At 39.0% G+C, this 26,312-nt stretch overlaps 1 protein-coding gene across 2 annotated transcripts in view; it reads right to left on the bottom strand.

Moving 5' to 3' along the window:
* Positions 1 to 1,089: 1,089 nt before the first annotated feature.
* Positions 1,090 to 26,312, bottom strand: part of ZEB2 (zinc finger E-box binding homeobox 2) — a 106,198-nt gene continuing 80,975 nt past the window's right edge. For both annotated transcript variants that reach the window (XM_075180931.1, XM_075180932.1), the window contains 7 exons: positions 16,490 to 16,561; positions 15,559 to 15,747; positions 14,655 to 14,869; positions 11,829 to 11,937; positions 9,317 to 11,286; positions 7,006 to 7,186; positions 1,090 to 3,199 (listed from right to left, as the gene is read on the bottom strand). In XM_075180931.1, the coding sequence (XP_075037032.1) occupies positions 2,622 to 3,199; positions 7,006 to 7,186; positions 9,317 to 11,286; positions 11,829 to 11,937; positions 14,655 to 14,869; positions 15,559 to 15,747; positions 16,490 to 16,561 (3,314 nt within the window). In that variant the 3' untranslated portion in view covers positions 1,090 to 2,621. The remainder of the gene's footprint in view (positions 3,200 to 7,005; positions 7,187 to 9,316; positions 11,287 to 11,828; positions 11,938 to 14,654; positions 14,870 to 15,558; positions 15,748 to 16,489; positions 16,562 to 26,312) is intronic.

The following is a 26,312-nucleotide window of genomic DNA, read 5'->3' as shown; positions in this document are numbered from 1 at the left end:
TCTTTTACTAAAATGGTTTAGTAAATTACTGACATGATGGTTTTTTTTTTTTTTTTGGCTGTCTACCAATCATACATTTACAATGATCTGGTTGGATTATAACCAGAAATCAATCCGTTTTGAGCAAGAAAATGAAAAAGGAAATTATTACATAATAGATACAAAACCACGTATCCGACATTTCAATTATTTGAAATGTTATTTATTGTGTTTAATAAAGTGGGAGGGATGTATATTGCTTTTAGTCCTCAATGTTAAAAAAGAGCAAGAACCCCCACTATGGGAAATTAATATATATATATAATTAATTAATTATTAATTAATATATCTATATATAGCAAGCTGTGTATTGCTTCACTCAATAATATACCTGAAATAACTGTTTATTCTTAACAGAATGTAGGGAAAGGGATGATTATATTCCTTGAAACAGTGTCGATTGGAATGAGGTGAGAGAAGATGAAAGATTAATAGATCTGAATGATTGGCTTGCAGTCTCTTAGGTAACGAAAATGTTCTTTATCACCAGTGTCACTATAAATATAAAGGGTCTATATTTGGCTGTGAGAGGTTTTTCTAAGCAACTTTAACATATTTTTGTTTAATAAGGCTGCAAAACAAGAGCAGTGTATTAAAGCAGGATTTTTTGTTATTTTTTGTGAGACTTAGTATTTCATTTAAAAGCAACCTCTCTTGAGTTACGACAGCAAGCTTCTGTGTAGAAAACAAAAGAAAATGGTCTTGTTTTTTTATGAATTAATGCCAGCAAATAACGTTACACATATTATTATGTCAATGCATGGGCTTTTAAACTTATTAATACATTGGAGCATCATCTATTTTCATTTATGACTTTTTAAAAATCAGCAAACACAGGAGACTTATATCACAGATCCACAGGGGCATAAATACTGTTTTTTGGAGAAACCACACTTATGAACTAGGGTTAACATGTGCAAATTTTCTACAAATAATTCAGCAATATAACTATGTTTGCAAACAGAATAAAAACATATCAAATTACTTTATCAATAAGCACTAAAAAAAACACCAATATATTTTTTTTTAAGTAGTCAGTCACACTTTGCATAGTTTGGCTACATTTTTTATTTGAGCATGGTCATTTTCAAGAGAAATTACAAATTGAAAATTCAATAATACTTTTACAAAGACAAGTCAGGAAAGATTTTTTGTCACGATATTATACATTGTATTTAACAGTCCCTCTTTTTTTTAGCTAAAAAACAAGATGAAGAAAGTGGAATTTTTCAGTCGAAAATACAGTGTTTTCACAAGATCGTATCAAAAGTTCCCAAATTTGGAATTTCCAGTAATTGGAAAGAAATAAAATAAAATAAAACAAAAATAAAATAATAAAATTGAAAAAAAAATTGCATTTCACAATTAATGTTTCAAAACACAATAAATGCTCTTCTCTTTACGTAAAATTTGCCCAAGTGATCAACATCATGTTCCTTTTTTACTAAAATATATCTATATTGAAGAACTATTATACTGTACACTACAGTATGAAATAAATAAAATTAGGAAATATAAAATGAGCCACATAAATAAAATGTTATTTGACCTAAAATTAAATGAATGCAAAATAAAATAAAAAATTGCAAAAAAAAAAGAAAAAAAAGTTTGGTGTAATACTGACAAAATTAATGGACAAAAATAATACAGAAATAAAATTGCACAAACATATGTAAACTAAGGAACTGCCATCTATTCTAATACTGACATGGGTGCTTCAAAGAACAGGGTAAGCTTAACACTGAAGCTGGTGCATTGGTAACCCACGTTACCTTCTTAACACTGTACAAGGATGGCACTTGCAGAAACACACAGATTAAAAGGTTTGCATATAAGGCTTTTTTTTTTCTTTTAAAAAAAAAAAAAAAACACCTTACAAAGGCTCTCTTTAATATTCACCTTTCTATTTTTTCCCCATCATATCCAGGTCACTCTTAAGACTTCGGTATCTCCATTATTTTTTTTTTACATGTTCCTTCACATTAAAAATAAGAATAAAACAGGCCTAAAATTGTGTGGTTGTCTAGCATGGATCTGAGAAATGATGAATGAGTAGCAAAAGTAAAGTGATGAAGGAATTCTAATACAGGTGTATTGCAGCGCTAGCACCTTAAATTAAAGTGAAATGATAATACTGAATTACAACAGTGCAAGCACTTTTTTTTTATGTATTAATATAAATTAGAAATATCTTTTTTTTTTTTAGTTTGTAGTGATATATAAGTAGAGTGCAATTCGTACAATTAACTATTTTGTGCTTAAAGAATAAATGCTATTTAAACACAGGGTTTAGTCTCTGAAACCACACAGTTTCTAGGCCTTTTAATACTGTACAAAAATTTTGCATAATGCAGTTCTCAACAAGGACAACCTCAAACTTCATTTGACTTTTTTTTTTTTTTGGCAGAACTGCCCCTTTTCACCCCCTCCCACCCATTAACTTTCAGTTCATCTATACAGGCTTCCTGGAAGCTTCAGGCACGTGCATGATCAGCTTTAACACAGCAGAGTTTTTCAAGCAGGTAACAAGACTACTGGAGAAAAAATCGGAAGCTTAAAAAAAAAAAAAATGCAGTAGTTTATTACATGCCGTCCTCCATGTTTTCCTCTTCGTGATCGGATTTTATTTCCATTTTGCCATCCTCGGAACTATCGTCCATTGAATGTTCACCGTTCTCTTCCTCGTCTCGAATCGTTTCCGGATCTGTGTCCATGCTTTTGTTTTCGCTCTCTTCCTCTTCCTCTTCAAACTCTTCGTCGCCGTCTTGCCTTCCAAGCTTATTGTAAACGTCGTCCACTTCCTTATCGTGCTCTCTTTCAATCTCCCCGTCCCTCAACATACTTTCTCTTTCCTCTGAGTCAGAATAGCCCTGAGGGGTTATACTCTGTAGGTAAGCTCGATTCATCAGCAGCTCTGTGGGCTCCAAGTGGCCTTTCTCCCGGGCTTCCCTCTCGGCGGCCTCCCTCTCCTCCGCCTCTCTCTTACAGTAGGAATACCTGTGATTCATGTGCTGTGAATAGGACCCAGAATGTGAAAACCGCTTCCCACATTTGTCACACTGGTATGGCTTCTCACCCGAGTGCAGGCGCGAATGTTCGATTAGATGGTGTTTATGTTTAAATGCTTTTTTACAAATTTGACACTGGTGCGGCCTTTTTCCTGCAAAACAAGATCAGATACACTTCTGTTACTTTCCATTCCACGAAAGAAAATGTTTACAACAAGAGACAATCATTCGGAGTCAATTAACTACCCATCTGCTCTCACTTCAATGTGACCTGTCACAGAAGTTCCATTTGCTGAAGAACTTCTTGGAGTTTGATTCAACAATCACCAATCTACCGTTACTTGGCATGACGTCACAAAACAGAAAGTGTTGGTTTTAAAGTGGTTATCTTGGACATGTTTTCTAGGCATAGATTAGATTGTCAAGTTAAATAGAGGTCAAGTGCTTATGGTCTCTGTCTGTGATCACTCAACATCAAGGGGGTAAACGTATAAAGCCCCGATTTCTTCAATTCGCCCGAAATCGGCGACTTTGCAGAGGGAAAAATGCTGGGACTTTACAAGCCATCGCTGCTTTAAATTTCCCCTGAAAAGTCGCCAATTTCCGGTGACTTGCAGAAATCAGAGCTTCGTACATTTACCCCCAGATCTCTGTGTGGTCACAAATATGTTGGCAGATCTAGTTTGGTGGTTCAATGTCCACAGGTCACATCCGTGATTATCACACAGATCTGGTAGTTTGTCTGTTGGGTCAAACAAAAGGTTTTCAAAGTACACGGGGCATTTATTTCCGGGTCAGCCTATGACCTCAAACTTTCGGATCAGATTTTAATTGTACAAAACTACTGCAAGTTTTGCAGATGTTCTTTAAACATGCAAAATGATTTTCATACCTTCCTTTTTGGTGCTAATGCTTTGCTCACATTGAGATTCATTTAGACTTGGATGCAAATTTACCTAAAGTATGTAAATTTTAACCCGGACAAACCCCGTTGCAATGCAGAGAGGGAAAATACCATTTATTTTGCATGCAGGGAATACTGGCTGCTTTTGAATGTCACACACAAATACCGGGCAGCTTTATTTTTACACTGCAATTTAGAGTCGAGCTAGAGAGCTGCACATCTCAACTCTAAATCTCTCCACACATTTGCCCACTCCTCCCTTGAAGCACACCATGCACCCTCTATCTGGCTTTACTCTTAGCTCTAAATGAGGCCCGTCATGTTTCTAAAGTTTTAAATGGGTTGTAAATAAATTTGCAGCGAGGTATCTGAGAGACCCATTTCAGGGGCAGTATGTACATTCTTCATCCCAAGATTGGAACGTGAGAGCTACGCCAAACCCTAACACATCTGGCTGATTCCAGGCTGCAAATAGCCCAGGAATGCCTTTCACACCTTCCATAGCGGCCATGCTTGACGTTTCATTCAAAAATAGACCTGACACTGAATGTTTGACAGCATGATGCCAGGGTACAGGACCGGGACACATGATGCAAGGCAGAGACACACAGGCATTCACTTTTATACAACTGCATGGCGTTGATGGACCTAGAGGTTTTAGTATAAGAAGCCTGAATGAAAATACATCCAAGTCTTCTGTGGTCCTACTGAAGCTTGGAAATGACAGCTTACTTGTATTAGGGGTGCTATTGCCAAGCTAAAACACATCAACCTTTACAGCAACCAATCGATACCCCAAACCTCTGTTACCCTAAAAACAGAGGTACCCTATGGTGGAAGTCTTGACTGTTGGTGGCTAAGTGGTTAGCACTTCTGCCTCACAGCACTGGGGTCATGAGTTACATTCCCAACCATGGCCTTATCTGTGTGGAGTTTGTATGTTCTCCCCGTATTTGCGTGGGTTTCCTCCTGGTCCTCTGGTTTCCTTCCACACTCCAAAAACATACTAGTAGGTTAATTGGCTGCTATCTCTCTCTCTGTGTGTGTATGTTAGGGAATTTACACTGTAAGCTCCAATGGGGCAGAGACTGATGTGAGTGAGTTCTCTGTACAGCGCTGCGGAATCAGTGGCGCTATATAAATAGATGATGATTATGATGATGATGACTGTTGTCTGTTTTAACCATATCCAAAATAAACCTCTTTAAAATAAAGCTTTAAAGCAGTTGATGACTTTAATTTGTCGGCTTACACGTGCCAACCTGCTACATTGACCAAATACATTGGTTTGTCGCCCTTCTGTGTCTTTTAGCCATGTATTTATAGCATTAGGTAGCTTTGGCCATTTCCTTTGCCCTTGGTTAGAGGGCACGAACAAGCCAATAAATTAAAAAAGATTTAAAACCACTCTACACTCTAAAACAATCCCTAAATGTGGCAACAAAGTAGTCGCTGCTTTTAATATATCAATATATTATTGTCCTTTAATACCGTAGAAGATGGAAATAACAACAGTTGGGGTGATCGTGTTATGTAAATAATAGTTGAAATCTATTATGCACCAATAAAAAAAATAAAAAATAACTTTGTTTGGCGTTGGGAGCTGCGCTGATATTGCTGAACTACCAGGAGTCAGGAGAGGATTCTGTTCTTGCGGTTGAATACCACGGCTAGTGATCTCTGTTTGCATTCCGTAATGAAGGATTTTAAACCCGTCTCTTAAATAGAAGAAAGTGTACTGGTGTGAAAGGATTTTTCATTACTTTTAATAGTGAGCATTAAAGTACTAAAGCTATAACTGCTTTCTATTGAACAATTGTAATGAGACAAGCAAATCATGGCTTTAAATTGCTCGAGGATTTTTTTTTTTCTCTGAATCGACCTCAAAGTGAGCAAAAAATAATGTAAAACGCCGAGCGTGGCTGGTGTGTAACTGGAGGCTATATACACCTGCTGTGTTAGTAGCAGGACCACAGTGACGGCGCACAGGAATGCTAACATTGGGGGTAGGCTGGCAGGGGGGCTCTTGTCATATTAATTATCTGGGACAATCACATACTGGCAACCAAGTGCCATAATGTCTGCAGCTGCTTCTGAACCTCTTAGGGACACAAGCCATTAATCATAAGCTTTACCTCAATCCCATTTAGCAACACAAAGGTGATCTATAATTCTCATACCAAATGCGGGACACATAAAGATACATGTAAAGGTTGCCATTCCTTGACAGTCTTTAAATTGTGCCTGCGGAAAGAAATACTTCTTTCCATGAACACCTAGAGCACTTCCTTGATACGCTATTGCGGTACAAGTGCTCAGGTCATTTATTTTCCTCCTGCTCGGATACTGTATAAGTCCTGACAATGTATGAAAACACATTCGCTGTGACTATTACAAAATAGCGTAATTACATTGAATTTGCGCTATGGAGGCCCCCATCTTGCCCAAATCACTAGGAAGTTGGCAGAATGTGGGAGCATGGCCTGCTCTCCCGAGGGTCTGGGAGACCTACCGAGAATTCGGGAGTCTCCCAGAGACTTAAAGCATAACCGTTGCCTACATGCACCAGATGTGGGCATTTAGTACCTCATGCCTCAATGGTTTAACTAGCTCATAGGAAGCTGACAGGCTGCTTTCTCATTAACATTGGCCAAAACCCACAAAATGGCTGCCTCCAGTATCGGTACACTCCAAGTCATAACTCTGTAAGACATGGAGATATTTATTAAGACTTCTAAACAGGAAAAGTGGAGGTGTTGCCTATAGCAACCAATCAGATTCTAGCTATCATGTTCTAGAATGTGCAAGATAAATGATAGCTGGAATCTGATTGGCTGCTATGGGCAACACCTCTACTTTTCCTGTTTAGAAGTTAGACTAAATCTACCCCATCATCTCTCGGTTATCCTGGATTCCTTTTTATGCCCCAACAGAACTTTATTAAAAGATGTATTGTTTTCAATAAAAGTAATCTTGTCAGTATGATGTCTGTTCAGAGAAATTCTAATGTTTAGAGTACAGTAAAAATGCAGGTACAGGTGAAAATCCATTTACCTGTATGTTCGTATTTATGTCTCAAGAGGGAGCTACTTTTCTGGAATGTCTTATCACATAAATCACACGCGTACATGCCACTCTCCGTCTTCTTAATCTTCTTTCGACTCAAGCAAGAGTCCGAATCCGTCATATCATCTAGACCTGACATGTAATCCGGGGCTACGTCAAGCATTTCACCCTGTAACATAACAAATTAAGGTTAGTGCTTTATTAAACGCTGATGTGGTTCTAAAACTGATGAAAATCACTGCGCCGTCATTAAAAGTATTGTTTTATTCTAATTTGGGTTTATTCATTTATATAAAGACGATAAATGCCGTTAGAAGGAGTGAATTGGTTTCTGGTTTTTTTTTCCTGCGCTCTAAAAGAAATTTTGTATAATTGAATTTCATGATCAGATGCAAAATGTTATTATACAATTGATTTAAGTGTATGTCTGCTGACAACATGCCCTGAGCGTAATACTTAATGTTGTCATTTAAAATAGAGAATGTTTTATCAGGGTCCTGCATTCACGTGCCATCAGCATTAGACAATGATGAAAGTGGGTTGGTAAATCATTCTGGGTATTTAGATATATTTTTGTCGTGACTACAAAGAGGCACTCACATGCATTCACGTCGTACACATGGCTTCTTGGACTATGTAACCGCTAATTAATTAATAGAAACCAGATTACAGGGGTTTGGGTGGCATTTGCAAGGTTGATGCACTTTAGGATCTAGAAAGAGCTGCTAGAAAACTCGCAGGCATAGTCCTGCTTCCCGTAATGTTGTATACAGAACAGAAGGCACTTAGCAAAAACTTTTAGTGGAATTACATTAGAACTTGTTTAAATCTGAAGAAATTCACATTCTATATGATATATAGCAACTCCATTTTCTATATATTCTCTTTAGGATATATATTTATACATGATACATCTGGATATCATCTTTTAAACAGGATGTACCAATTTTTGGGAAACAATTTTGCCTGCAGCACAAATATGCAATAACCCTAGCAGCTAATAATAACAATCAACAAGTTAGACTGAAATTTCTGGTGGGATTACCGCATATACGTGCTACATGAGCCATGCTAATAATAATTTTCATAAATGTTCATAAAAGCTTTCAAATTATTCATTGCAGGGGTCACCGACACATAGTGGAGGGAGCTATTTTGCGGGCTGAACGATTGCTCATGAAAAAGCAGCAAATCAATTCACTAACAGCAAATGATATCAACGAAACATCAGTCATTGGTTCCTAGTGAATTAGTAGGCTGCTGAAGAAGCTAAGAAAAAGCACTGCACCTTCCCATATTTCTGTGAAAGTCCATCTCCACAGCCATAGTCACCGATCTAACCTCCCAGTAAGTTATAGTTTGTACTGCAGCAGTTTAGCCTTCTACAAACATTAGCTTGTAAAATTATTGCTGCCAGAGTTTTTAGATGACTGATACACTTTAAAGAATGTTTCTTAATTCTTGTTTGCCAAAATTACAAATCTAAAATTTATGTTACACCAACAAGATTTATTTATTTGCACCAGAGAACATCTCTATACGGACAAGGATTCAGGACCCCCTCTAGCAGTACATAGGTATACAGAGTTAAAAATAGGCTGTATAATCATGTAGATATTTGATGGACTACAAAACACATATACAAGTATATCAACTGGTTTAAATGTCAGCATGGTGGCGAAGTGGTTAGCACTTCTGACTCACAGCGCTGGGGTCATGAGTTCAATTCCCGACCATGGCCTTATCTGTGTGAAGTTTGTATGTTCTCCCTGTGTTTGCGTGGGTTTCCTCTGGGTGCTCCAGTTTCCTCCCACACTCCAAAAACATACTGGTAGGTTAATTGGCTGCTATAAAAAAAAAATTGACCCGAGTCTATCTCTCTCTCTGTCTGTCTGTCTGTGTGTGTATGTTAGGGAATTTAGACTGTAAGCTCCAATTGGGTAGGGACTGATGTGAATGAGTTCTCTGTACAGTGCTGTGGAATCAGTGGTGCTATATGCATAAATGGTGATGATGATGATGAATGTCAAGTATCTGGTAAATGAAAGGGGTTGTCCACTTTCAGATTTCATTATGGCTTCCTTCTGTGACATTTCGCTACGTATTTAATGTATCCGGCAGAGTTGTTTATTTTCGATGCCCTTGGTTACGTCACAGAGCTTTACAAGGCAAACTTCATGCCGTGTCCAAGTGCAACGAAACTAAATAGCATAGTAAGGGTAAAAAAAAATTAAGCACAATGGTAAAACAAAATCAGTTTATTGTATACCATCGTTTGTAACACCAGTTATTAAATTACCTGAAATCCCTGTTTCCGCTGGTATTTCCTCCTCTGCTGCATATCGGCAAACGTAGCCCCAGTTGGGTATGTATAGGCCATGTGCGGTAGGAAGCTCATCTGATCGAGTCCCGGGTAGTGTCGTAACCCTGGGATACTCGCCTGCACCGGAGACATGAAAGTGGCTGGCGGGAAGGGGCTCTGCGGTGGAAGCGCCGTGTACAAAGGTTTGCCGCTAAACGGATTCAGACCAAAGAGCGGGTTAGTGCTTTTGTCCAGGTTATTAGAATGACAAAATTCCTTCTTAATGTACGTTAAATTCAGTGGCTCGTCTACAGTCTCTGATGACAAAGGAATACTGTTATGGTCAATGGTGATGTTATTAGGTTTGGTTTTGTTCTTTGTGGCCATAACACTTTTCAGTTCCTTCATTTGTCTTGGTACAGATAAGTCCAAAGGCTCAGCTTGAAGCTCCTCTGAGGAAAAACTGTTTGGAGTGTAAGAACTACTATGGGAGTTTTTAGAAGATGTGGAAGAAAGATTTAAAGGAGATGGAGTATTGCTCCTAGAGTGGTCCAATTTTTCAACAACTGGTTTCAGACCAGCAAAATGATTAGGTTTTGTAAGCCTGAGAGGTGTATCGCAATTAGATACCCGGTGATGAAGTTCCGCTATAGATGGCGACGTGATGGAATCCACAGGTTTCGCTGGAGATCTGGCGGACATAGAGTCTTTAGTGGGAGTTGTGGTGACCAAAGTCCCTTCCGCAATGGTCCTTTCTAGAGACGGTGACCTGGAAGTTGCATATTGGTAGAATTTTCTTTGCTCGAACCATTCCTTCACAAATTCCTGAGGAAGGCCAACGGCTATGGAAATTTTCAGTAGTTCATCAGAATTAGGTTCCATATTCATAGCATAATATGCTTTAAGTACAGACATGTGGTCCTTGTATGGGTTGAGTGGGCTAATCATCCCTTTCTCGGAAAGTACTGATGACAACAGGAGGGCTTGTTTCTCTGCAAACATTCCCTGTTTATTAAGTATCAGGTTTTCGCTGGGCTGAAGAACGGCTTTTATTTCCTCGTTCATTTTACATAAGTATCGTTCGTGTTGATGTAAAGGAATGGGGCCGTTAAAACTCTCTTTACAAAACTGGCAAGAAAATGGAGTGGATATATGATGGTTCTCTAACATCTTTTCTTCACTTACTAGGTCTATCAACGTACGTAACTTTTCCTTCTTAATACTACTGAACTGTCTTCTTGAATCCGTGGTCAAGCTCTGTAAACAAGCTTTGGCTTCGTTAACCTTCTCTAACGTATAGTCAATAATACTTTTAGTGGCACCGTTATGACTTACAACTGGAAGACCCACTTGTGGAATACCAGGAGATGTCATACCTTGTTCCTCTCCTTGAGGTCCTGTTTCCTTCATGTGATAGCCCTTCAACTTTGTAATCTCTTCAGACTTGAATTCCATCTTCTGCCTAGAAACAGTGTTATCCACAATTTCTAGGACCTTATGCACCTCACTTAAGTTACTGTTAATGGTTGCGTACCCGAGTAAAGATGCTTCCATCCCTACACTTAAGTGCTGCATTGGACTTTGAGCCGAAGAGTGAATTCCCAAAGGGCTGGTTCCTCCCAGACCACCGTTCATGAATGGGTTAGGGCCGTTAAACCCGTGCGTGGCTGCCATAAGAAGTTTATAATCATTGTAATCTAGTGATTCCGTTTTGATCTTCAGTAAGCCTGAAGGTTCCATCATACCGAGTGGTTTACCGTTCTCCAGTTTGTGCCGGAGCTGCGTTATGGCTGAATTGGTGGGAGATGAAGACACGGAGTTAGGAGATGAACCCGTCTTCATGTTGTTTCTCATCCTCCCGTTCACAGAGATTAGGCCAATGCACTTCTTGCTGCTAATGTGGGAACTGTAGGAACCCGAGTGGGAGAAGCGTTTCTTGCAGTTTGGGCATTCGTACGGCTTTTCCCCTGTCGAGCAACAAAATAGAATACATGAGTAAGCAGCTCTCAAATTTTCCAACTCTAGTATAAAAAAAGTTTGGTTGGTTAATCAATTATTATTTTCCCAGTTTTATATATTAAATATATGAATTTTGTTGTACGTAGAAGGCAGCTCTGAATGTGGCCTCTTCTACTGCCTCTCCTTTCTCCTCCCTCCGATCCCACTCCCCAATAAAAAAAATTTCTGATAAAAAAGTATAATACTCTGTAGTCTGTGCTTCTATTTGTAAATTATACAGTTGGGGTCTTTAGCACAAATAGGAGGAGGGTGTATCTAGGAAGATATCAAGAATGGTGGTGGTTCAAATGGGTTTGTTTGCTACAAGAGTAACTGCGTATAAGATTCAGTTTCAATACTTTTTTTTACAAAATATTTACCCCCCTTTGCAAAAATGATTTACCCCCCCCCCCAAATATGATTAGGCATCCATCTTATACATTATTTTAAATACCTATATTTAATGTCATTAACAAATGCAGATCAATGAAATAGCACCTCCAGCACTCACCGCTGTGTATACGCAGATGTTCCTTTAGATGGTGCTTATATTTAAATGCTTTGCCACACTCCGTACATTTGAACTTGCGATTGCTTGCTCCCTGGGTCAACATTTGGTGCTGCGTAAAGGAAAAAATAAATAAAAGATGAACATACAATGTTACACACAATAGCGTACAAGTTGCATTTTTATATGCCGCAATTTTAACAACAACAAAAGAGAACTACAATAAAATTTCTATAACATGAAAAATATATCAAAAAGGTACAAATTGGCAACAAAATGTTTTATTCTGACCACGTGCAGACCATGAACTGAGACTGTGCAGTGTGTAAAATGCAACAAGGAGATCTTACAAACTGCAACCAAAAGAGGAAATCAGGTGTACGTTTATTACAGCAGGAAAAAGGTTTAAAGCGTTACAGAGATATATTAGTTGCGACAGAGGATGTTGAAACAACAGTGTCGGTGCTCAAGGTATGTCAGGCAGCTTAAGAACACAAAAGCTTCACACACACAAAAAAAAAAAAAAAAAGGACAGCACAGAAGCAGTGTGACAACTGCTGGGGTATACTGAATCTTCCCACATTCCTGGTGAGACAGATGGTGTACACAGGACACAGAGAGGTCTGTTCAAACACCAGCAACCTTCAAAGATCAAGCCTAGCCCAACCCATCGAACGCCATTGAGGGACCAGAGCTCGTATGTTGCCGAGTTGCATAAACAAACAGCAACAGCTGCTCGGACTCCCCCCACGGACCCCAGAGGACCACTATAAACTTTAGTTGTGCCACTGCTAATATGATACAATCATTTTAATTTACTAATTGTAAATGCCACGAGCAAATGAGGGGAATTTTCAACACCGAAGGCGTCTATTCATACCGCGCCAAGCGCCAGCACGTCGACATTGAACACACTTAACGTTCAGCCCTGATAGGCACTGGTAACAATGTTGCATTTTAGAAACTGTGTTACTGTACTTGGTTAAAGTTAAAATGTATCATAAATGCTTAAGTCTCACAATTTTAATTAATTAGTTACCAAGATGTGATTAAATGATTTTTTTATGTCAAATTCTTGACATATTTCACATTAATTTTTTTTAATTTTTTTTTAACACATTTTCTTGTCTTTTAACTGAGATCATATTTCCACAATAATTAATGGTTATTTTATGATTGCATTCCCTAAAATGTGTGATGCTCCCTACTGGGATTCATATTAATATTAGACAGAGGAAACCCCGGATCTTTTGTTACGTCACATTGATCAGTTATTTCTTATTAGCTGTTTGGACCTGATCATATTGAACTTCACTAAACTCTTTTAAATGTCTGACAGAGGGTTCCAAAACATCACTGAGTTTCTGTATTTTGTATAACCAATTGTAAAGCACTATGGAATCTGCTGACGCCATATAAATAAATGTTGATGATGATGATGTATCAGGGCAAATCTAGGCAAATTCCTGGGCAACATTTTGCCACCAAAATGTCCCTTTCATTTCTATTAATTCTCTGTATTTAAACACGGGAAAAAGATTTGACAATTAATTACCCACATTTATGTTTCTAACATATACTTATTAGTAACCTGAGACCAAGGGGTATATTTACTAAACTGCAGGTTTGAAAAAGTGGAGATGTTGCCTATAGCAACCAATCAGATTCTAACTGTCATTGTGTAGAATGTACTGAATAAATTATAACTAGAACCTGATTGGTTGCTATAGGCAACATCTCCATTTTTTCATACCCGCAGTTTAGTAAATACACCCACAAGATGACTTTCTATACAACAAGATGCACCAAACATCATATCCTACAATAAAGAATAGGGCTAGTGACTAAAATTACAGATACTGATAGAATTCCTGCTACATTATCCTACAAGGTAGTGGCAGTGGGGATTAACTACTTGCAATGTGCAAATGTGCCTCCACTCACAGCAACCAATCACAAACTAGCTTATATAATTTTATTGAAAGTTAGACAATGAAAATAAAATTAGTTACTGTTTTTTTTTTTTGCACATTTAAACTTTTGTACTTTATTAACAAAACTACAATGTCTAAAGCGTCATTGTGATTTAGAGCTTATTAATTATGCGCTAATGTACGCGACTAGTACAATAGATTGTATCGGTAAAAGTGAGACAAATGAAAAGCACACGAAAAACTTGTTGAAGACGAATCACTAAAACGCATCTAAAGTGCTCATTATTTTCAAACCATTTAACTCATTATCCCAGCGCATCTGTGTGAATGAGCCCTAAATCTCGATGTTATGTTTCCTCCACAGGTTCTGCTTAGTTATTGTCGTGCAGATACAGTAATATGAAAGCCTTAAACTTATGAATCATCTTGGGAATGAGCAAATCTGAAATCATTAACATTTTTCAGCATTTTTTTTTTTAATCGAAAAAATATTACATACGTCTCAAACACCAGGCTCGCTTTGTACCGTTCTGCTGAATGACTAAAAAAAAAATCCTAGCAACAGCAATTTTTTTTAGAACTTGTTAATTAAAACACCAATGTTTCATTCACCTTTTCAGCGGCATTAAAAACGTTAAACTAAAGTGAAGTTAAAGTGCAAGTAAAATTTCTAAATGAGAAATTAACACACTCATTCGATCGTGAACATAAGTCTATTAAATTATATTAGGAGACACCATCAAAAAATCATTTAGACCTCAATTAAGGCTATTACCATTAAAAGATCTGCATCTTCAAAATGCCATGAAAAATTAATAATGATTGCCAATCAAAGCAATATAGTTTCTCTAAGGGGTAATTATAAAAAGAATCACTTAAAGTCAATCTCCCCCACCTGATCTCTCCCTGGCTTGTGCGTCACCATGTGCCGTTCGAGTTGGGTGCGGTAGGCGAACGTGTAGCTGCAGAGAGGACAAGAGAAGTTCTCCTCGTTCTTCTCGTGGCGGTATTTGATGTGCTCCTTGAGCGACGTCAAACGCTTGTAGCCTCGGTCGCAGTAGGGACAGGTCAGCAGCTGGGCGAAGGCATCTGGCGTTCCAGGTGGCAGATCTATAGCCAAGACAAACGAGAAGGAAAGACGGGCCAAGAGGTTAGCCAATCAATGGCAGCTAATGGGCTTGTTGCCCAGGACGGTCTTACGGTTTCAACAGTGTTTTCGTAGACTGGTCTCAACACACTTCAATCTCCTACCGCACACCCATAAAATACTTGCATGAATCATTTCAAACTGTCATAGGAAATTAATTAAGGACCTCACGCCTAACCTTTGCCCATTACAACATCTCAAGAAGGTACAAAGCTTCGCGTGGGGACCCCGGATGGATTGCACTTGTAGGATTTCACCTTTGGGCATTTCCTATACTCTTTAGCCTCTCTCGCCAACGACAATTAGTCGGAGGAATTGTTACATTGTTACGTCAACCCGGGCAAAGACATTCCCCGTTCCAGTATTTTTTTTCTATGTTGAAAATTAGAACACTTGCTCGTTTACAATTTCAACGCTAGTTGGGCTCAATTCATCCTAAGATCATAGTGCTCAGCAATTCTCGTCCTTCAAGTGCAGCAAAAAATGTCAGGAACTTGCAAACAGGACGGCGTGAGCTTATTGAATGTTGGGCTCATGGAATTCCAGGCCCCTGCAGCTGTTCCTGAAATTTTAAGGTAAACACCCAGCACATTTATAATTACAACAGCTGCAAAGGGTCCTCATGGTGTCTAAAAATGAATCACAGTCTCACCATTCTCCTCCTGTCCGTTGGCCTCCGGTGTACCCAAGCGGCAGAGTTCCTCGGGGGCTTCTGGGTAAATGATGGCTGTATCGCTCCGGTGCAAGTATTCAGCTATACTAACTCCGTGTCCATCACTATCATCCATCTTTCTTTTGGCGAAATACTCCTCAAATTCCGAAGTGCAATTTGTGTTCTTCACTGCAAATACATCAGGAGGAGAAGAGAGAAAGAAAAAAAAAGGTGTCAAAAATAATCATTTGCTCCATCTCTTGAGCTTATCAGTCTATCCAAGGTAGAACTAAATGACACTAATCGGAAATTGTGCATTTCCAGGGGTTGGAATCCACTTTTTTTTTCGTATGGGATTTAAGAAATGTCATCCATTATTACTCTAAGTGGTGAAAAAACATGCCCTGGGGCTGAGCGTTACTCGCTAACAGTCAAGTAGGATACACTTACGTAAATAAACACAACTAATGCTTAACAATGATGCCTTCTACAACTGGCATTCGCTGACCCACGGTGAAGTGAGTGAGCTGTTAACTTTGCCGGGAACCTCTGACCCCGTTCCAGTTCTTAACAGCTTACAAGTGGACTCTTAACTTGACAATATTGGGTAATTGCTAGTTGAACAAACAGTCTTATTGGAAGGTAATGAAAACACGGAGTGCGGTTATAGAATGTGGAGCGTCTCTTGTGGATTCCCATCACTATCAAGCCTTTCAATATTTCCTTCTCAAATATGACATATCGTGTTTACAGACCCTGATTGATACTTATTTCATGGCTCTGTGACAAAATATATTTTTATTCTGCAGCCTAAATACTGCTATTGGGATTATACATCCCTGTATTTAAGATTTTTTTATTATTTTTTTTTTTTATTTTAATATAATTTTTTTATTTTTTATTTTTTTTAGAAAGAAAGGTCTGCCGTTACCTGTACCGTTGTTTATAGTAGTTGCATGAGTGGCTTCAGGTCCCATACAGTCATATTCTCCCTTCATTTCATCTGGAAAGTGAAATCGGTCATTAAATAGAGCACTTAGCATACAAGAGGTTTTGAAAGAAATTCTGCAAGTGAAAAAGTTAAAGCGGGACGTCAGACAGGAAGGGCTGTTCGCCACGATGTATTAAAATGTCAAAGCCAAACACAGGGTGGGGTTACAGGTACCCAGAATTCCCCCCCTCTAGACTCGCCATACTGATTAAAATATTATAATTATTAAGCAACACCTATACTCAAACTAACTCATTCCCTTGGGCAGTGTGATTTGTAGGCAGATTAGGAAGTATATATAATGTTCGCTATACACTTTGTATGTAGTGTTTGTACATCATTTTGGAATCCTTTCCCCCCTGGTAAAAATCCTGAGCTTGCCCCTGAATATTATATAGCTTATTTAATAGAATGACTCTGGGCCTGATTCATCAATGCACACATACTAAGCGCAACCTGAGTTTGTTTTAAAACTCACGGAATTCGTGCATACGCACGTCCGAATTCCACAAGGAGCAGATCGGAAGATACGCGCGTTGATGAATTTGGGTGCAGGTCTGCTCAGCATTACTACAGAAGAGGCTGCAGGATATGTCTAATACCGAGGTGGAATATAAATTTGCATAAGAACACACAGAAAAAATTAATTAATTAATGTTTCCTGTTAAAAATAGAGGTATAACAGTAAAAAGAAAAAAAGGGGTTTTATATATTTTTTTTTCCATGATAAACATTTATTAAGATGTTGTTAATGTCTACAGAACATAAAATACATCTTTACAGTTTTTCCTGATTGCAAACACATGTTATAGCATGCATACGGGACTGTGATCACTACTGATCAGGACTTAGACTAGCCCTGTAGCTGGAGCAAGAGATACGGCAGAAAAACAAGTAATCAGGTCCCCTATACGCACGAATGCTGTAACCCACATCAACCAATCAGATACGACCTGCCATATTTCACCGTCGGTTTATAAAATGACTGCAAACATTTCTGCACATAGCACCATGTTTTGAAGTAATGTTCCTAAGCAAGTCATATCTTAACGTCTGTGGCAAGATGGCCGACGAGCGGCTACCTCGCCATACTGCGCTGGTACAAAGTGATAAGCTGGCTTGAATGCTAAAGTGCTTGATTACAGAAGGTAGGAGAGAATAATTAGAAAATGGACTATTTCTGGACCAGCTAAGTGACATAGACGTTTTATCCTCCTAACTCGTTTCCAGTCTACAAGATAATTTAAAGCTTCGGCATTGTACGGTTTGCATATTTGCAGGGACTGCTCTTCATACTGAAATGAGTTTTATGAAGTGTTTAGAAGAAGGTGTTAGGTTAATCTGACCCTCAGTCAAATGGATGCTTCCGGCTTGTCACAACTTGTACTTCCCGCGTGCAGAGACTGTTGCTGGTGACACCTTGTAATAATCCTCACAGCCGGGGAACTTTAGTCAACTAATGTGCTAGAGAGCTGTGACTGGGATGAAAAAAAACACCAAAACCTTCATACGTGTGTTCTGTGAACATACATGGAAACAGAGAATGACAGCCAGGACACTTGAAAATACAAGTGGTCTTCTGTACAAGATAACAGAAGCTACTCTGCTATTATCGTTGTCTCTATTTTGTTTTAAAATGATTGTGGAAGGATCACGTCTCTTACAGTTAGCTCCTATTCCCATTATAAAGTATAACTTGCTAGGATTTTATTCCATATGCATTGTACATATCACATGCAACAATTAACCCCAAAAAATAATTAATGGGATTTTTATTAATGTCAATAAATATGTACTGAAATGTTTATCCGTGAGTAAGAAAATACTTAAGATCAGTAAACATCTTCTTGATACACAAAGAACCATGAACGCAATGATTATGAGAGCACAGTATGTTTGAAAATCTCTTTCTTATCGTCCCTGATCCAAGACGGTTATTGATTTGTATTTTTGATAAATTTTGGTATAGTCTAACTATATGTCAGTAAAACAATGTCTGTTAGTAAATTTTTATTCAGTTGTTTGTAAAAAGAAACATGGTTGACAGAGTTTTTGTTTGTTGTATATGTGGAATGTTACATTATATAAATATTTTTCAATCTTTTTTGTTCTTTATGGTTTAATTTGAAAGGGTTACATTTGGATTCATCTAGTGTTCATTTTTATTCTAACTTACTCTTTTATTTTATTTTTAAGACCAATTCTAATACACTTTTTTAGTCAGCATGATGCCATGATTTAGGATATATTGTTGGTGGGTTTCCATCGTGAGAAGCTTACACGTCTAAAAGAGAAATCTGAATTGTTTCTCTACAGAAAGATTCAAAACATCTCACCCACTTCCTTCTGGTACTTTGTGTCTGATCACGGGAACCGCTTCCAATTCCAGCCAACAAACCAAATTTAAAGTACAAAAAAAGCCTAAATCTTGTTCCTCGCGACCATTATGCATTATTAATAAAATGCCGACTTGTTGATATGGCTGTAACAATATTTTTACTGCATCCGTTTTGCTGTTATAAATATTTCTGCCTCTGAGATTTGTGGGTTAACAGTACATAACGTAATGACAACATGTCACTTTTATTTTATAATAGATTCTCCTACCTCACGTGATACTGCAGCCCATATGGCAGCGTTCCCAAGTCTACGTTAATGCCTCAGAGATCCATTTATTTATATGGATTTCATATATTAAATGAAAAACAACTCTTCATAAACACTGACAGGTCGGTAATTGAGTCATTTCAAGGTATACTGCGTTATGAAGTAGAAAAGAAACATAATTCTGTCATTTGCAAATTTCGTTTGCTAGGGGACAAGACCCACCTATTAAGCTATTATATGTATTACGCCTTTAAAGTGTACTCGTGACCTTCACACATGGAGGTGGCCATTTTGAGTCAGTGTTCACGTAAATGCACTAGGAACCAGTGACATCACTAAATCATAGTTGCAGACTCTTTTTGCTGCGTTTTGCATCATCGCGCAGTGGAAGGCCATGACGACGCCATTCGCAGTGAATCAGAAGTTACCGCTTCATAAAATGCACACTTGCACATAGAACGGATTTAAAATACGCACATGACATATCCAGGTGTCATCTGAGTTTTGGGTAGAGCTCCCCGAAATTCAGGAGTCTCCCAAACCTTCCCAGGGGAGCAGACAAGCGTGCCATGAGGCACGAGCCACTCTGAGTAGACAATGGTTATACAAGTCTAGGGGGTATATTTACTAAGCTGCGGGTTTGAAAAAAGTGGAGATGTTGTCTACAGCAGCCAATCAGATTCTAGCTGTCATTTTGTAGAATGCACTAAATAAATGACAGCTAGAATCTGATTGGTTGCTATAGGCAACATCTCCACTTTTTCAATCCCGCAGTTTAGTAAATATACCCCCTAGGTTTCTGTCACATCACAATATAAATACATATGTTATCAGAGTTAGTTTTAAAGGTTTAAGATAGAATTCTATAGAGATAATGGAAGTGTCTTTTTACATGCCCATTCTATATGTAACTGTGCATTTTATGAATAGACAAACTCTGGGATTGGGCAAGAAAGGAGGAACAGATTACCACATGGCAGGAGTGTAGGATACGCTTCTTAGCATCTCATTTACATATGGTTCTAGGAAAGTGCTATTTCCACACATATCTCTTACGCCCAAGTTATTATTACACTCCCTTAGGTGACAGCCACAGATAAAGGCAGGTAAGAGATCATTGTAGCTGAATGCAGCCACAGCGCATAGGGCTGGTAACGCAGCGAGCTGTCTCCGTCTCTGATATTTATATCAATCTCTGCAAGTAATTAGATCAAGGTATTTCCGAGAAGGTTGTCGCTGGGAATAAATATAGCTATTGTATGTCCCCTCTTCTTTACTCATCTCATGTGATTCTCCTGCCTAGGAGTCACAAGATTCCTATCAGAGGGCATCAGCCGCAGAGGAAAACCATTTACAGAATTATTTTTTTTTGCATAATGCTGGTAATTTTCTACATTTTTTTTTTCTGCACTTCCTTCCTCATTGTTGTTACATGCGAAGAAGTAAGGAGAAGTTCACGTATCTCTCCAGCTAATAAACTGACGGTGGTAACAGGAAAATAAGCTTTTGTTTGCACCTATGGATCATAAAACTACTTTTTATTTGTCATATACTGAAAACCATTAAGTGACTTCATTCATTCATCATGATCAGGTTTTGTTTTTTTTTTGTTTGTTTTTTAAAGTAACTTTGCGTGTATATTCAAAGTATTGATTGTATACTGTATTAGTCACCTATACATAGCGGAGAACTTTACATAGCCATGTTCTGAGCTAATACAATATTCAGATTATTAATTTGCTAAGAACTGGTGACATTTATGAGGCACGAGGTGCCATACGCCTCAGTCAAATCCATGTTTATACTGAATGAATAGACTGCATTCTCATCAATATTGGTCCGGCCCACAAAATGGCCGTCTTCCTGTGTGCAGCTTTAAATATGTCAGTTGAGGAGACACTGGCATGGACACACAGTAAAAACAGAAAAATGTTTTAGTTGATAGTAAAAGATTTGTGGTAGATGTACAAAACCTTTTAAAAGGAAAAATGGAGGTGTTGCCCATGGCAACCAATCAGATTCTAGCTATCATTTTGTAGAATGTAATAGATAAATGATAGCTAGAATCTGATTGGTTGCTATGAGCAACACCTCCACTTTCCATATTATTATTTTTTAGTAGTAAACTAATGATTTGTAAATTAATAGCAAAAAAACAACAAATAAAAAGGATGGTCTGTAGAAGAGGAACTAAGAGGTTCTGGACGATTTGAAGTTACAGACTTATATGTTTAGTTTCCAAAACAAAATAAAGTAACTTGTTTCACTGCCTATCCCACCGCACTGTGGATTCTGCAGGTCACAGGATAATTTAAATTTCACAAGTGATGTATTGTTGTTCATGTGAGAACTTCAACATGAAGGGCTGAACGCAGAGTCTGCTGTCCAGTGCAACCCTGAACGTTGCGGGTTCTTTTTTCTTTGCAAGTTCAGTTTTTAACACTATCCAGAGTGCTCAGTGTAGAACGTGGCTGCCTACTCTTCCGAAATGTCCGGGAGACGCACAAATTTCTAGGAGGTCTCCCGGACCTCCCTATTGAAGTGGGTGGGGCGGGGCTCAAAGGCACATTGAATCACATCATCTTGTCCCCGCTCCCCCTGTTTTATCCAGCAAACCACAGCGTTGGACATAAGAGGGCAGAGCCGCGATGTCACTAAGTTTGGTTCAGGCCTGACAAGTCACCGTTATGGGATGCATGGGCCTAAGAGTAACGTACAGTATGGCTCATAACCACATGCGTTTTATTAGCTCTGGGAAATGCATTTGTTACCCAAATGCGTTTGACATGCATTTTTACTGAAAAAGCACAAATGCAATGCCAGTGTGTATGTGGGCATAGGAAGCCCGACATCTGCCCTAGCCTGTGGTCCCCAGAACATGAACACGTCTTGAACTCTTGTTCTCAATATGTCAGCTATCATTTCCAAGAGAATAGAAAATAATGCAGATGTTTTCAAGTTTAGAACTTTTTACCAAACTTTCTCTTCTAACAGGTGTGAGCTGCTAGCTCGGAAAAGCTTAAATATCTCTCCCCCCCCCCCCCCCCACCCCTTTCCTCTAATAGCGCAGAGTATTTATTTTGAAAACAAGAGTAAAAGTTAAGATTTTCCTGTCGCCCTTGGGGATAAAGGTTTGTAAAAATAAAGAACACTTTCTTCCCCTGGTGGAAGAATCCTTGTACAAGCAGGAATCTGGGCCAACGCAGGTGATTTATTTAAACGGATGATAATGATGTCATGCTGTATTTCAGCACACAGTATCCACCCTATTGTGGGACGAAAGAATGTCAAGGACAATAGCTAGCACAAAACTTTGATTGTGCTTGAACCGGAAAAAGCACAGTGAGAAGTCCACAGCCCTCTTCAGTTTAAACCTTACATCCTGCAGACAAAGTGGAGAAAGTATAGCAGAATAAGCAGAAGAGAGGGGGGCTTATCTCACAGAAGAACTATGCACAGAGGTGCCACAGGAGACAGAGAGGCACCAGGGATAAAACACCGCTGAGCAATCTGCCTCTAGGATCCCAACGACTGTCTATATTGCATGTTTTTTAACAATAATTAAGTTACAAAAATATTTTTTTTTTTTTTTTTTTTTTATCAGAAGAAAAAAAATGTGTTATCTGCCGGTCAGGATAAACACTGGCCCGATTTCAGCGGAGGGAGAGGGGGGGAAGGTGAACAATCTTTCTTCCTTAGACATCAAGGCACCACATCAGAGCACTTTTAGTACAATAAAAAAAAAAAAAACTATAAATCATTACTAGTCATTAGAAGCAGACAGGTACAAGCAAAGTACCTCTCCTGCCCTCATAGAATAGTAAAAATAAAATAAAATAATGGATACAGACGTACTGAGCAGCTGTCAGCCAGACTGGATGGGGTCCCTCGATCAGTTAACTATTCATAGCCCGAAACATCTCCTAAAAAAACGCAAAAAGCCAGGAATGCAAGGGTTAAAAAAAACAAATGAACCTTCGTATTTTTTTTTTTGGGCACAATCTAGAGCAGTGTTGGCTAACCTGTGACACTCCAGGTGTTGTGAAACTACAAGTCCCAGCATGCTTTGCCAACATATAGCAGCTTATTGCTGGAAGGGTATGCTGGGACATGTAGTTTTACAACACCTGGAGTGTCACAGGTTAGCCAACACTGGTCTAGGGTATGGTGAACTAACGCCGCACGGCGCAGAGGAAGAAGTGAGGAAAAATATATTGCTTTTTTTTTTCAGCAAGCAAAATAAAAGGAGGCCCATTCATAATGGGATACGATAGAAGGTGAAATCAGACCTTTCTGGTGGTTTTTTACAAAAGTTAGTCATACTTGCCTACCTTTGGCAAGGTGTATCCGGGAGGTTGCATGGTGAACTGCGTCATTTTGGCCCTGCCCCCAGCGTCAAATATGTTGTTTTTGTAGCAGGGGTTGGGGCCAAAATGATGCGATTCGCGGAAAATCGCGTCATTTTAGCCCCGCATTTGCGGGATGCAGGAGTTTTGCCAGCTCTCCCGGGAGTCCGTGAGACCGACCCGAATTTCGGGAGTCTCCCGAACATTCCGGGAGAGTTGGCAAGTATGAAGTTAGTCATCATTTAGAAGAAAAAAAAAAGAGAGAAACTTTTTCTCCACTAGAAGTTTGAAATCTTACATTTGTTAAATCCCTATTAATTATTCCTTTAAGGGTAAAAAATTCCCAGTAATTGGCCCTTACCCTTGATTTCTAGATATTAAAATTTAAACCATCAGTACATTCATTCTTATGGCTTTCAAATCTAGTTCATTAACAAATATGAATAGCTAACACCAGCTCATTTAAATACTATGTCTTACAAGTCTTCTCGCTACACTCAGTTCCTGTCACCCTGCTCCCAAGAATCATTGGTACTTATTATACATGTAAATGGCTATCATAAAAATAAAAATTTCATTTAAGATTGTTAATGACTTCTACAGCAGTCAGACTTCCTTTAATGATCATCCTCTGCCCCCTAATTAAACGTATTTATCTTTCCTCCATCTTTGGCTGATCTCCCCCCACCGACACCCCCCCTCCTAGTCGAAAAATGTGAAACCTTAAGGTCTTAGAGTGTCTGACGATAAATGTTTATGTGAGATTCGAGAAATAGCCAGCCCCCGCCGCCGAAAAAAATATCAAATTTAATGTGCAGTTTACAATTTGTTGGAAGGATTGAGTATAGCTCGGGCACAGATCAGGCTGGCAAATCGTTGACGTGAAAGATTGGCCCGCGGGAGACTGCTTTTTTAGGCCTCAGACGTCCAGCTATAAGGAACAGCTGATGGATAAAGCCAGTGCTTTAAATCACGTCTAAGCATACTGTTAGTGCCAATGTCTATACATTAAAGTTGGTTAGGATAAAACCAAGAAGTCAGGTAGCAATGGATGATATTGTTCTGACAACTGCGCTATTTGTGGATATGATACCGTATTATCCATTCTCTGACTAATATACATCTATAAATCACCTACATTGATCATTAATAATTAAAGATAGATGGAAACGTTTTATCTAAAGTAGCAGAGGAGACGGCATAAAATACCTGGATACTATCAATGCAAATGCAGCCGATAAATCTGTCAAGACTGACAATACTGATATCACTGGATTCTAGTGAGCTGATATCTGCATAAATACTGGCTCAGTGCAGAAAACAGGCTGCTACCCCTGTGTATGCTTTCAATAGACTTCCTCTGCTTTACTCTTATGGGCTTCGGGCTTTTGGACACTGATAAACAGATTTCTGTCAAGAACGCGCTGCCCCCTACTGGTAATTAATTTCCCGCACAGTAAAGTACAGAAACGTATCTGTCATACCTATCATCACCATTTATTTATATAGCGCCACTGATTCCTCAGCGCTGTACAGAGAACTCATTCATATCAGTCCCTGCCCCATTGGAGCTTACAGTCTATATTCCCTAATATACACACACAGACAGACTAGGATCAATTTGTTAGCAGCCAATTAACCTACTAGTATGTTTTTGGAGTGTGGGAGGAAACCGGAGCACCCGGAGGAAACCCACGCAAACACTGGGAGAACATACAAACTCCACACAGATAAGGCCATGGTCGGGAATTGAACTCATGACCCTAGTGCTGTGAGGCAGAAGTGCTAACCACTGAGCCACCATGCTGCCCATACCTATCCATTGGTACTGCATCTTTCAGTCACTAACTAATGCCTGAAAACCACGTTAAAAATAGTATACATGGCTTCTTGGGGACTCGTTCCCACCATTGTGGTCTAAAATATTAATTCCGTTTAGAACGGCCTACAATCTGTTTCACATGTATTACCAGTATAATAGATAGCAATGAATTATGCCTCTTACAAAGCGCATATTTGTGAACAAGCCCTTTGGAAGGTTACTATCATTGGGTAAAAGTGATGTAACTGAAAGCAGCCAATAAGGTACTTGCTTTTATTGGATAAAACTTGCACCAGATTGTTCAAAGCTTGTTGCTGATTGGTTAGTGCACATGCCTTTATGCTCAATGGTAGCAAATCATCCCTCAAACCAGAAGCGGAACTGCCAAGCTGTGTGCCCCAGTGCAGGGAGGCAGGGAGGGATCTGGGGCCCCCGACCCTGTGCATCTGCCATGCAGCGGGCCCCATTATCTCCATGGGCCCCAATGCACCGCACCATCAATGGTAGTTCCGCCACGGCCTCAAACGCATTCTCATCTACAGCAAGATCACGCGCACTCCGCGTACTTAATATATTTTATGTCACACTACAATCATGTTTCATTACTCCTAAAAAACATTACTATATACACTCACTTCTCGTGCGTATAAACTCAGAAAATAATAAGCCACTCGCCGTTTTTCACAGGCACTCATATGAAATAGAGATGCTCCGGCTCGGTTTTCTGAAAACCAAACCCACCCGAACTTAGGGGATCCGAGTAGGCTCACGAGCCGTTTCGGTACTTTCCCGCCTCCTCGGATCTGAATCGAGGCAAAACTGGATCTTGCGGGTTTTGGATTCCTTAAATACCTCCCTACCCAGAAGATCCAGCGCCATTGCTCACACAGAAATGGGTAGCACAATTCATGTCACTCTTCAGTCTCCAGTGACATTGCTCACACAGAAACAGGGGTAGCAGTGTTCTTGTCACTCTCCAGTCTCCAGT

This window comes from Mixophyes fleayi, chromosome 7 (genome assembly GCF_038048845.1).
Source record: "Mixophyes fleayi isolate aMixFle1 chromosome 7, aMixFle1.hap1, whole genome shotgun sequence".
Lineage (NCBI taxonomy): Eukaryota > Metazoa > Chordata > Amphibia > Anura > Limnodynastidae > Mixophyes > Mixophyes fleayi.
Note: the sequence above shows the minus strand (reverse complement) of the source record. Positions and strands in the feature narration are given on the sequence as shown.